This window comes from Narcine bancroftii, chromosome 2 (genome assembly GCF_036971445.1).
Source record: "Narcine bancroftii isolate sNarBan1 chromosome 2, sNarBan1.hap1, whole genome shotgun sequence".
Classification (NCBI taxonomy): domain Eukaryota; kingdom Metazoa; phylum Chordata; class Chondrichthyes; order Torpediniformes; family Narcinidae; genus Narcine; species Narcine bancroftii.
This window is the reverse complement of record NC_091470.1, coordinates 226,480,548-226,493,691: the sequence shown is the minus strand read 5'-3', so window position 1 is coordinate 226,493,691 and position 13,144 is coordinate 226,480,548. Positions and strand designations below refer to the sequence as shown.

General features: G+C 41.7%; 1 protein-coding gene across 8 annotated transcripts in view; it reads left to right on the top strand.

Annotated features, from left to right (window-relative positions):
• LOC138755103 (coiled-coil domain-containing protein 102A-like) overlaps window positions 1–13,144 on the top strand; it is a 656,806-nt gene that overhangs the window by 359,514 nt on the left and 284,148 nt on the right. For 7 of the 8 annotated variants that reach the window (XR_011352030.1, XM_069920398.1, XM_069920399.1 and 4 more), the window contains exon 11: window positions 7,564–7,962. The exons of the other annotated variant lie outside the window; for it this stretch is intronic. Coding sequence is in view for 6 of the 7 variants with exons in the window: in XM_069920398.1 (XP_069776499.1) it covers window positions 7,564–7,962 (399 nt within the window). In the remaining variant the exon portion in view is untranslated. The remainder of the gene's footprint in view (window positions 1–7,563; window positions 7,963–13,144) is intronic. 8 annotated transcript variants of the gene reach the window in all.

The window sequence follows — 13,144 nt, the reverse complement described above, 5'->3', positions numbered from 1 at the left end:
TCGGAACACTGGTCCCGATCGCTGGTGCTGTATCAGCATTGTGCTAACCGCTACACTAACTGTGCCGCCCCATTGATGCTAGGCCAGAATCCTGAAGCACTCCCCTTTACAGCATTATGGGTATACCCACACCTCAAAAGACTACAGTAGTTCAAGAGTGCAGCTCCCCACCACTCTCAAGGGCAATTAGTGGTGGACATTGAAATTCTGGCTCGCCATGTAATGCTCTTAGCCCTTGGAAAAAGATAATAGTACTAATGAAAATCCCATTGTAAAGTCATGGATCAAATTTCTTTTTGGATGCTAAGAGAACCATTCAAAAGAAGTAGGACTGGGCCATTCTGGCCTCATGTGTGCTTGGCAATTCTATAAGATCATGGCGACTATTTCACTTCTGTGCCATTATTTCCTTAATTAATTATTTTTAATTTTTTTTATTATTAATTTCCTTAATAGCCAAATAGGAAGTGCACCGCTTTGCACTAAACCTGATTAACAATACACAGTGTTGTTTTTGGTCTGTGTTGGGAAAAGGAATTTCTAATGTTACAAAGTTCTGTGTTGTATGGTTTTATGTTAAAAAGTGACAGTTTGCCTTAGAGAGACCAGGTGAAGGTGGACTGCTGAGAGTAGGAGATAGACTGAGCATGTGCAGAAAATGATCTAAAAAATTCTGGACTTGGAAGATAAACCACCACTGGGTGGTGCTGTGGAGTGGAAGAAGGCCCAGAGCATGAGTCATGTTCTGGAGGACAGTTTAGAATGTTGGGATTTCAAAAAGGATGAACATTCCGAAGGCAGCCAGAAGCATCTGGACCAAGCCAGTGGTTCCTCTCTCTGCAAGCAACACAAGACAACTTCGAATTTTGTGCCCTCTCTCTCTCAAAGATCTTTTGGCTTCAGTTTACCAAACAAACTAAATTTTGTTTATGATCTTTGCTTTGGTTGAGATCTAAGTTTTGTGAATCTTGTGTGTTTTGTGTCTAAGTTTTTCTGTGGGCTGGTTGGAAATATAACTTAGACTTTAATTGCATATGTTATATTTAGGCTGGGGAATTTATTAGTTTTACACTGTTATAGAGATTTGCATAATAACCAGTGGGCATTGTTATAAAAGGGGGATTTTCAATTAAAGTTTGAAGGTGAAATTTTTGTTAATAAAGTAATTGTTCATCTTTACCCCTGTGTGATATGCCTTCTTTGTGGTTGCTGGTTTGATCTTGTATCACTAAGCCTGTGACTTTTTCCAGTTTGTAAAGTTTCCTTCATTTCTTGATGACTGCAGCATTGAAATTTCCTTTAACCTTTATTTGCAATCATTCTCTTGACAGCAAGAATAAATGAATCCTATTGACACTTCGTTAATTAATTTGTCCAGTGTAATCCATTTAGCAAGGCTTGTATTGATCAGGAAATATAAATTAAAACTCAGGACAAAATATAGAATTTCATCTTGATACTCATGTTTGTGAGGGGGAGAGGGGGGCTATGGCTAAAAAGGAATGAAGGGAACTTCCATGGGTATGGTGATCATTGTGAGTTTGTGATTTTGTTGTCTGGGAGAGGTTAGCTGGGGGGACTTAGTTAAAACCCATGGTCAGCAATGCACTGCAAACCCAGTTGTTCCTCAGAGATTTACAGTGATAATGGTAAAATGTGTTTAAGGTGAGTGAAGAGATGTTTAGGTGAGATGGAGATGTCAGAGATAACATTTTTTCACAGAAAATGATAGGTACTACCTGGAATGCACTGCCAGGGGTATGATTGAAACTGATTCCATGCAGAATCAGAATTTATTGCCATTCACATGTGTAAATATTGATATAAAATTACATTTCAAATAATTAGTGCAAATAAGAGAAAGTGAGGAAATATCAGTGGTTCATTGTCCATTCAGAAATCTGATGGAAGAGAGGGAGAAGCTGCCCCTGTATCACTGGTTGTTCATCTTCAGGCTCCTGTACCTCCTTCGTGATGGTAGCGGTTTGAAGAGGGCATGGGCTGCTTAAGACACCGCCTCTTACAGATGACCTCGACGGAGACAATAGGGATATTTAAATGACTCTTATATAGGATGCAAGAAAAATGGGGGTTATAGGCTGTGAGGAAGGGAAAGGCCAGATTTGGAGTAGGATTGTATGGGTTGGCGTGACATTGTGGATGAAGAGCTGATGATCTATATTTTAACCAAAGAATTTCCCTTTTACTATTGTTTGAACATGGCTATTTTTCTTTAAAATAACTACCTCTGAATGAACTAGAGAGAAAATAACTAGATATACCTTTGTTGCTAAGAAATTGCAGTTTGAATGGTATGGTGACAAAGCAGTGTGGCATGCAAGAGGATAAATAGGTTGGATGATCTCATCTGAAGTTAGTGGAAAGCAAAATCAGACAAGGTGTTCAATGATAACGCATAATCTTCAACCATTTTTCCTCCTTGAGCTAAGGTTGAGTTCACTCAATTTAACTCCATCTCAGGTATTTATTTATATTCAAAGGGATATTGTCAAACACATACTAGTAGGACTAGACCAAGTAGGCCACATGCTGTAGAGCTCAATGACTCCAAAAGGCTTCATTAGTGTTACAGACCATTTTTGAATTTAATGCCATTTTTTTTCCATATCTGCCTTATCATTGATTTTTGCCCTGAAGCATTACGGCTGCTTGAATTAAAAGGGAGAAAACAATTATACCATTGGTATCACAAAAAAAAAACATGCTGCATCAGCTCATTCAGATATTCAAAGTGGACAATTTTGTAGTATTTCTGTTCTGATAGAGAGGTTGTTAAGCGGGTGAAAAATGGGGAGTTGCTAAGGATTTAAATGACTGCCAGTTATTGCCAATTCATTCTAGTGACAAGCAAGGTTGTGAATTTGGAATAAAGATGTTCAAGCTGGACTATATAAATCAGGATTTAACAAGTTAATGGTGAGTGCTTTTCGATTTACTTCTGACGCATTTGTACTTCACAACAATAGTGGACACCTGCATTATCAAAGTTCAAATTTATTGTCAGAGTACATAAATGACATCACTTACAATCATGAGATTCTTTTTCTTGTGGGCTAGGCAGAATTTGTATTTACTAGCAACTGTAAATTATACTCAATAAGAAAGAAATGTAACCACACGGATCATGCAAATACAGAAAATAAATATCCAGTAATAAATAGTGAACAAAGTCTGAGTCCTTAAATAAGACTCTGAATGAGTCTGTTATTCAGGAGTCTGATGGTGGACGAGCAGCAGCTATTCCTGATCCTGGAGGTCTGAGTTTTGTGGCACCTGTGCCTCTTTCCTGATGACAGCAGCAAAAACAGTGCGTGTCTTGAGTGGTATGGATCCTGCTGCTCTCCGACAGCTGTATTCCATGTAGATGTTCTGGATGGTGGGGAGAGTTTTGTCTGTGATGTACTGAGCTGCGTCCGCTGTCTTTTGCAGAGCTTTCTGCTCAGAGGTACTGGTGCCCCCATACCAGGCCGTGATGCAACTGGTCAGAACACTTTCCACCGCAGATCTGTCGAAGTTTCCTCAAGGTTTCCAAGGGCATACTGAACCTCCGCAAACTCTGATAGAAGTCGAGGTACTTTCTTCACATTGGCATTAGTGTTATGGGTGCAGGAAAGGTCCTCCAAGTTAATGACTCACCCTCTCCACTTCTGATCCCCCAATCATCCTACACCTCTGGTTTTCCTCCCCAAAAGTGTACAATCAGCTCCTTGGTTTTGGTGACAGTAAGTGCAAGATTGTTATTAGAACACCATTCAGCCAAGTTTTCCATCTCCCTCCTGTATGCTGATTCATCACCCATTTTTCTACTGCTCACTATGGTGGTATAATCAGCAAATTTGTTCATGGTGGTGTCGTCGTACTGAGCCACACAGTTATAGATGTATATCAAGTAGAGCAGTGGGATAAGTACACAATCCAATGGTACTTCAGTACAGTACTGATGGAAATTGTGGAGCAGATCTTACCAGTTGTGGTCTGGAGTTGTGGAATTCCAGGATCCAATTACAAAGTGGGGTACTGGGCCCATGTTTTGGAGTTTGTTGATTAGTTTTAAGTGGATGATGGTGTTGAATGCCAAACAGTGGTCAATTAAAAAAAAGCATCCTGATATATGCAGCTTTGCTGTCCAGGGGGTGTTCCAGGACTTCGTGTAGAGCCAAAGAGATGGCATCTGCTGGAGACCTGTTGCTCCAGTATGCAAATTTGGAACAGATCCATGTCGCTGCTCAGACATGAGCTGATATGCTTCAACACCAACTTCTTAAAACACTGCATCCCTGTGGATGCGAGTGCCACTGGTCTTCTTGGTATGATTGAAACAGATGGGTACCAGACCCTGCCGGAGTGTGACGTTGAAGATACCCGTGAATACATTGGCCAGTTGGTTGGCACAGATTTTCAATTCTTAGCCGGGCACTCCATCCGAACAGGATGCTTTCCTTGGATTCACTCTCCTGAAGACAGCTCTGCTTCTTTGTTCTAATGGTCAAATTGGGTATAGAAGGCATTGAGATCATCTGGGAGTGAAGCTTTGCTGACTCCCCCTGTATTGGACTTAGTTTTGTGGCACGTCATGTCATTGAGGCCTTTCAGAGTTGGCAGATCCACCTGCATTAGGTATTAATTGTTAATCGAGTGCATAATATCTCCAGCGTATTTTTAAATGATCAAGTCCTGGTACAGATGACCTCAGCATTAATGAAACACACAAGTTCATAGAAAACTGAAGTAGCTTGGATTTTTGTTAACCAAATCTCCTTTTCCCAATGGCTCCCCATGTTATAAGTGAAGATGTGTTCCAACCGGATGTTTGTTTTTCTTATTAAGCTACTTTATCTGCAATGATTAAAATAACCCACTGCTGTTATATTACACCTTAGCTCAACAGTCGATTCGAGGTGTGGACAGCCCACATAGATCAGGGCATGCTTTAGCAAATGGGGATATCATGGAACAGGATAGGATTCAAGGATTGGGACCGGCTGAGTTTTTCCAGCATTTTTACCAACCCAGTCAATGTTGTTCTCCAAGTCTCCCCAAATATTCACTGACTAAAAATAAAAATTGACAGTTATTGCTTGTTTTGCATTTTGTATTGATTTGTTTATTTCTGTTGCGATATATTTCCTCAGGGCAAATTTTATTCCAAATCTCAAATGTTTAGGCAGTGATTTGTGAATTCTGCAAGGGCAAATTTTCATTTAACTATAATGCAGGAGTCACTTGTACTCAAATGCTATTTATACATTGCAAAATCCCTAAAGTTTGTCTATATTATGGTGATTCAATTGTAGTCACAGCTGTTCACTTACTTATCCACAGTGGCCTAGAATTTAGTCAGTACTGGCAACAGCATACTAAATGGTGGCTGCCTTGTGGGTTGAGAGCCTTGTTCATATTGAATTGGCTTTGCTTGAGGTTGGACCTTTTCTTCCTGTGTTCAGTCAATGGTAAAGGAAATCTGGTTGGTCCTAGTCCAGGAGCCAAGAGGCTTCCAAGACAGGTTGGGGGATTTCAGGAATGTTTATATGCTTTGAGGAGGGTCAGAAGGGGATCTGGCATGAGTCAGCAGATGGAGATTGGTATGGGAGAGGTAACACTTGGTCACGGGTGGAGATAATTTAGCTGAGCTGTAAGAGTCATGGCTGAAGAAGAGTTATGTGCCTTGCTTTGGCAAAACATTGCACAAAGGAGAATAACCATGATGCCTACTGCTATATTGAGTCATTCCGTTTCAACTAGGGGTGCAGTGCTGCCAGAGCTGACCGGAGTGAAGCTCTGGCACCTCTGTAAAAGAAAAAAGGAAAAATAAACAAGCGGAGAATTTAACAGCTGATGTACCTTCCTGATAGACGGGACATAGGCTCGTCCAGGTGGCAAAGGTGAATGGTGCTGAAGGGGATCCTCGCCCTACCATGCAGGAGCCCGCCAGAAAGTGTCTCCACGCTGCCTCCAGGACCTTCTGAAGGCATTGATGTTGTGTCTGACGGGGAGCATGCCCTGTCACACAGTTAGGGCTTGCTCCACCTTGGAGGAATGTGAGCTCTGGGATGAGAAAGGAAGTTCAGCGACAGGCGGCCCTTCTTGGCTCCGCAGTTGAGCTGGCCCGGCCTGGCGGCATTCAGTTACCACTAGTGTGTTGGCAATTAACAGCAGTGCGCTTGCAGTTCTCCGGGCAGTGCACTCCTGTGCCTGGTTATGGAGTGGCTGCATGTCAATATACAGTATAATCAATACGCTGGTTTCTCGAACAAAGCAAACGAGTCAAATCACAAGGAAGGAGCTGGGGCTTTAAACCTTTTGCCCATCCCACATCTAATCTTATTACAATGAATCCGGGTGTGAGGAACGATGCTGATTTAGGGAATGGCAATTCAATTTAACATGACCTCTGAGAAAGTGCAAACACCATCAACAGATGTTTGCCTGCTTTGGTGAGAGAATTAGCTGGGTTCAGAGAACCAGGCAGACTGAAAAGATACTAAATAATTAAATTTAATAGCACAAATCTTATTGTGCAGCAGTCTGACGTTACCTAGTGCCATAAATAACCCTTTTATCAAAGGGATTGATGGTACTCATTCAGCCAGGTGCAAAGTCATCTTGGATTGTGGGGTCTTGGGTGGGCTCTGACTGGTCCTGTGGTTTTGGGCGCAAGGGGCAGGGAGAGTGCAGGAGGTGAGTCCCCATCCCTCCATCATAGGGCAAAAGGGAAGGTAATTCAGGTCGTGGTGACGGGTGGAGGCTTTGTTCACCATGGCAAGGATGCTCATCTCCTAAACCCTGCCATTAGGAAATGCTGGGAACTCAGCAGGTCAGGCCGCCTCTGGATAGAGAGGGGGGGTGGGGGGGAGACAGGGAGAGACAGTCAGAGAGAGAGAGTATAGCTTGTGTGTTTCAGCTCAGAGAACTGGGATTCTCTCCACATGTATGCTGCCCAACCTGCTGAATGGTTTCATTCTTCTGATTTTCCATCACAATTCCAGTGTTTGGCTTTCTCTTCCTTTAGTGTTTGTGATACTTATTCTGTAGGAGTGAAGCTCAGGGGAGGCTGTCTAATTTGTGGGGTTCGGGTGTTGTGTGGGTACGATGGAGGCAGGTCAAACACTGTGCCGGTGAGAAATGTGACATGTCACACAGGGTGGGGCAGAGCTCTCCCCTGGCGTCATGTTCACTCTGACTATACGATGGAGCTGGATGTGTGAGGCGGAGAGAGATTGTCTTCCCCAATCTCCATTCACCATCTCCAGCCAAGATCAGATGATCCACACTGTTGGAGAACTACCTCCCTTTACCCCCCCCACCCCACCAAGAGTAATGAAAAGGAATCAGGTGAAGCTGATGCTAGGTTAGGTGACACGAGGCATGGTGCTGGCATAGCATGGAGGTAGATGCATCCTCACCAGTCCGCACCTCTAATGGGGCCCGGACACTTCACTGCCTCTTGCAGACCCCCAGCTCATGCTCTCGCTCATTCTCGTCCTGATAAAAAGTTCCAGCTCCAAACATTGACTTTCTTTTTCTCTCGTTGATCCCCTCCAGGAAATGGTTCTCTGCTCCAGATTCCTGCCTCTGCAGTCTCTTGTGTGTCCCCACTGGACTCCTCGACCTCCCCCTCATTCTCTCCTGACAATTCAGGGTTTCCCATCACAGCTTGTCCCATCGACACCCCTTCCTCATTTACCCGGCCCCTCCATGCTCTCTTCTGACATCTCCGTCAACCTCCCTTCACCCTCCTCCTCCCACATTTTGCCCTTCCAGACTTGGTCTGAACTGGAGGTAAACATGAACTGCAGATTTGGGTCTGCTGCAGAACCCCAAAATGCTGGAGAGACTTGGCAGATCACGCAGAATCCATGGAAAGCAATAGGCAGAGCCCTTCCTCAGGAGACCCTCAAAAACATATTACGCAGACCCTTTGTGGAAATTATTGTAACTTTGGTAAGTAGGTATTTCATTTTAAATGCGTAAAATGCATGATTACCATCTTTTTCATGACTTATTGATAATTATATTTTATAATAATTAGTGAGACTTTGTCATTTATTTAATTAGGTAACATTACAACTCTGATTATCCAAAATGATCGGGACCAGGCCTATGTCAGATAAATGTTTTTTTTCTCAGAGAACTGGTTATTTTTTAAAAACACCCTAGTAGCAACAGCATATCACTTGCAACAGTGTTTAAACAACAGCAAACAACAAGGGGGAAAAAATGCTGGCCACAACGTCAATCACCAACACCTCCCCACCGAGGCCTTGCTCCTGCCGGGAGCCCGAGGTCCCCACTGCAACCGTCAGCCTGACGTCCCCGGTCAGTTTGGTTCTGAAAAAGTTTTGGATAAATGAAGACTTCTGATTTGTCTCGGATGTCCTCATTTATCCAAATTTTTAAAAAAAATTTGGAATAATGAGGATTTTGGAGAATCCAATTTTGGATAATCGGAATTGTACTGTATAATATGCTTTATTGTATCAGTTAGATACTGAAATGGAGTGATATAATTATGTTAATGCCTTCACTATCACTATGTGGAATTCATATATTTCTTTCATCTTGGTTTAGTGCAGGGGTGTCAAACTCAAATTCATGGAGGGCCAAAATTAAAAACTTGGACTAAGTCGAGAGCCGAACTAAATATTTATTGAAAATTTTCAAAAACATCTGCATGTTTTCTCTTCTTTCAATATATGTAATATTAAACTTTTTCTTATTAAAATAAATGTTTAATAATAGTTTTGGATAAACTCTTTCCAGAAGCATTAACAAATGAGAAATAAAATATTCAATAAATAATATTTCTCTATAGAGGATTTGTCAAATGTTGCTAGTGTGCTGTCGAATAGTAAAATCTGAGGGCTATTGAGAATGTGGGAGAATAACATGATTCCTGAAACAATCAAATGGGTGACTGATTGTGGGCATGAACTCTAGCAGGGTTATTTGCCATGCCCTTTTTCCATTGGTACAGATATCCTTTGATTTACACACTTTTCAAGTTTTATGCCTAATGAGCTTGTATCCAGGTGCAGGACCATTTTTAACCAGGAATATATTTATCACTGTGACATGAAACTATTGGAAGATCGTTTTATCCTGAGATTAAAGTTCATAATACTTACTCAGGCCTGTGTGTGATTGGGCGGGGTTTGCGGGCGATCGGGTTGGACAACGACAGTGCGGGGGCATCGGCTCTCACTGCAGGGCGGCATCTCGGGGGATCAGCGGCCCCGTCACCGTGAGTCACGGGTCGGCCTGCGGCAGGGAGGGGGAGTGGGCAACGGTGGTGGCGAGGTCAAGCCCGAGGCCTCCGGTTCCGGGCGCTGGGAAGCGGCCTTGGCTTCCCCTGACACTGGCCAGGCCCCAAAACCAGAGTCCACGGTGAGACCCTGCAACGTAAACAGAGGAGGTGGGGGCGATTAGCGGGCTGACACCAATGCATTCTGGGATTTGTTGTATTACTGTGCATGCGCTATACTGGCGTGGCGGCCAGCGGGCCACCTCTAATACATTTTTGAAATGATCTTGCCCCGCGGGCCAGATTAGTGCTTGACATTATAAAAAGCCCCATTCATGTAATGAGCAGGTATACAAATTGGACGTGACATATATAGAGAGGATATAGGAAATGGCAGGCATTTTGACAGCTAAAAAATTAGCACTGCACCCTGGTGTCAACCAAGTGGAAATGTTTTGTTTGTTCGATACGTCCCTCCCCAACTTCTCTGCGACTGAAAACTAACTTGTTTTCTCTCTTTAACACTTCTAATGATGGGTATTGGACCTTAAACTTTAACTGTTTCTCTTTTCAGAATTAGCTCTGAGTGATAAGGGATAGTCAACGTGACTTTGTGCATGGTGGGTCATGTCTAACCAATGTTAGGGAGTTTTTCGAGGAGGATACGCTACTGCTACTACTGTTGATGAAGGAAAGCCGGTGGATGGGGGTCTCTGTGGAGTTTAATTAGGCCTTAACAAGATTCCACATGGAAGGTTGATCAAGAAGGTTCAGTCATTCTGTACCCAGGATGTGGTTGTAAATTGGATTAGACATTGGCTTTGTGGGAGAAGCCAGAGTGTGCTAGTAGATGATTGCCTCTTTGGAGGCCTGTGACTAGTGGTATGCCTCAGAAATTGGTTGTTTGACATTCATGTGAATGATCCAGATGATAATATGGTGAATTGGATCAGCAAAATTGCAGTTGACACAAAGAATGAGGGTGTAGTAAACAGTGAGGAAGGCTCTCAAAGCTTGCAACGGGCTGTGGACCAGCTGGAAAAATGGAATGCAAGATGGAATTTAATGTGGACAAGGGTGAGGTGTTGAATTTGGAAGGACGAACCAGGGTAGGACTTGCAGAGTGTGGTGGAACAGAGGGATCTGGAAATACAGAAGCATAATTCCTTGAAAGTAGCATCAAGGATAGATAGAGTCATAAGGAGAGTTTTTGGCTCATTGGGCCTTCATAAATCAAAGTATTGAGTACAGGAGTTGGGATGTTATGTTGATATTGGATAAGGCATTGGTGAGGCCACTTTTAGAGTCTTGTTTTCACAAAATTGGATTGATATAATTATTTTTTTACTAAAATGTGGGATTTTTATTTAAAATGTATGGGTCTTAATATATGTTAATAAATATATGTTAATTACTTTTTATATATGTTATGTTGAGGCACTTTTAATTTTTGTAAAAGGCTCCATTATTATGTAGTTTCGTTTTTTTTTAGGGGGTAGAGGGGTGGGGGGATGGGTTGTTTATTAATGTACTAATTTAAGATTTTGTATTTTACTAATGTACTTTTGTAGCAGGGTTTTTTTAATTATATTTTTTAAAATTATAAATAAAGTTTAAATGAAACAAAATTGGATTGACTAACACATAAAAATGTGACATAATGCAGTCCTGTTTCTGGGCACTTACAGTATGTGTGTGTGCGATACACAAATGTGCTAGAGAAACAGCAAGTCACGGATACACAATACACTTTTGTGCAATGCACTACAAAGTCTGCACTCTTTCCTGTTGAACTTGTGCATGCGTGCTGCTTTCCTGCTACTTGGCATCCATTTTGAACTGGAGTAATTTTTATGCAAAGTTCAAGCTCTGCAAAGCTATTGCTTTGATTGGTTGCTTGTAACAAAATGAAGGCTATGATCTGATGACATTGAGATGCCACATTGCAGCAGGCCAGTGTGATGGTGGCTAGTATCAATCACATGAGACAGAGTGCAAGTTAAATGCTAGTTTTAATAGATTAATATATACAGCTAGGTCTTGCCTCTGTGCAAGCCTAGGTCAGAATGGAGAGCATGAGCTCCGATTGACTTGTATATATAAGGTCATCAGGTGGTGGCCCCTGGTGACCTAGTGGTGTTATAGCATATTGAGGAGCTGTGAGAATGATTGCACTTGACATCAAAGCTGTATTTACTAAACATGCAGAAGGGCATGAACCACACAGTGGTTAGCTTAAAGCAGTGGTTTTCAAACTTTTTCTTTCCAATCACATACCACCTTAAGTAATCTTTATGTCATCGGTGCTCTGTGATTAGTAATCTAGACCCAATTGTTACTGAAATATTTTGCTTGAGAAAGATTGTCATTGGCCCATTTCCTTTGGAGTTATGAAACCATGCACATAACAAGTCAATGAGGTACGATTAAAACAGTGGGTTTCAAACTTTTTCTTTCCATTTACATACCACCTTAAGTAATTCCTTACTAATCACAGAGCACCCATGGCATAGGGATTACTTAAGGTGGTATGTGAGTGGAAAAAAAGTGTTTGAAAACACTGATTTAAAGGATACTGGGCATTCCATGATGGTTGTTTCTTGCCCAGAAATTTCTTGCTTTTGGTTCCAGAAAAACCATTCCTGATTCATAAAAGGAAAAGTGGAAAAAATAATGAGCAGTTTTCTCCAGTGTCCCATCTCACCATGCTTCTTGTAATTTTTAATAGTTGGCATATTCTGGCTGTTGATAATAAGTAGTGTTGCTTACTGACATTGGCCAGGAGTATTTCTTGATGCTTTTTGTGCAGATGTGAGGAAGTCTTTGCAGGGAACAAATTTGTACAGAATTACAGTTCGTGTTGAATTCGCAGTCTTCTGGGTCAAAGACAAGTGCTGCTGCCGACACCTATCGTGGAAATAATTGAATAACTTAATTTCTTTGTGCAGTGAGGAATAGTGAAATGAGGGTAGACAGTATGGCCAGTTATTCAATTCTGATTTGAGACTGAGACAGCCAGGTATCTCCTGATCAATGGTGTTAAGTTTGGCCACATATTAAACACAATTTCACTGAACAAGTTCGATAGGCCAAATGATCGGTACCCATTCCATTATTCCTTATTCTAAAGAGGATTCTGGATTGTTTCCACAAGAGAATTCAGGGAGAAAAGGTCAATTAAGTTTTTAAAATGGTAATTTCTTTGATGTATTCGATTAAAAAAAAAATCCCTGTTCTTTGAATAGCGTCCATGACAAAGGACATCAATTTAATTTTTTGCATAGAGAAGGAGGAAGCTGAGCAAAATACCTTTTAAGAAAGCTGTTGTAGCATTGGATTACTTTGCCTTGTGTAGTGATTGAGAATGATATGTTTGCATCGGTTTCCTTTGGAAGAAGAGGCTAAATCGCTTATTTAGGCAGCCATTCTCAACGGGAGCACATTTAAATAAAAGCCTCGCTTTCTTTTCACCTCGCGAAACATAAATGTTAAATTTTTTTTCATGTAGTCAGTAGTAGAGAAGTACAGAAGAAACCAAAACTTCACCGTATCACTGGGAGCGGGTCCTACGCGGAGTGCCGGGGGGTGGGGAATAGCCAAAATAAGGTTGAGAACGGCCGAGTATCTAGCTTGGATGAAGAATAGGGGTGTCGAATTAGGTTTTTTTAAAAAATTCTAGCAAGGGTTCAACTCAGATACAGAAAGGTCTACTTTGGTGCTAAAAATTGGAGCATTTCACTATCTGAGTGATCGAGTGAAATGACCTGAATTAAAATAGAGGACAATAGGATGGATTACTAAAGCCTTTACAAGAAAAGGTAGTTTTTAATGAGCATTCTAAAGGAGAGCGAAGTAGAGGCAGAGAGCCTTAGGGAATTTCTG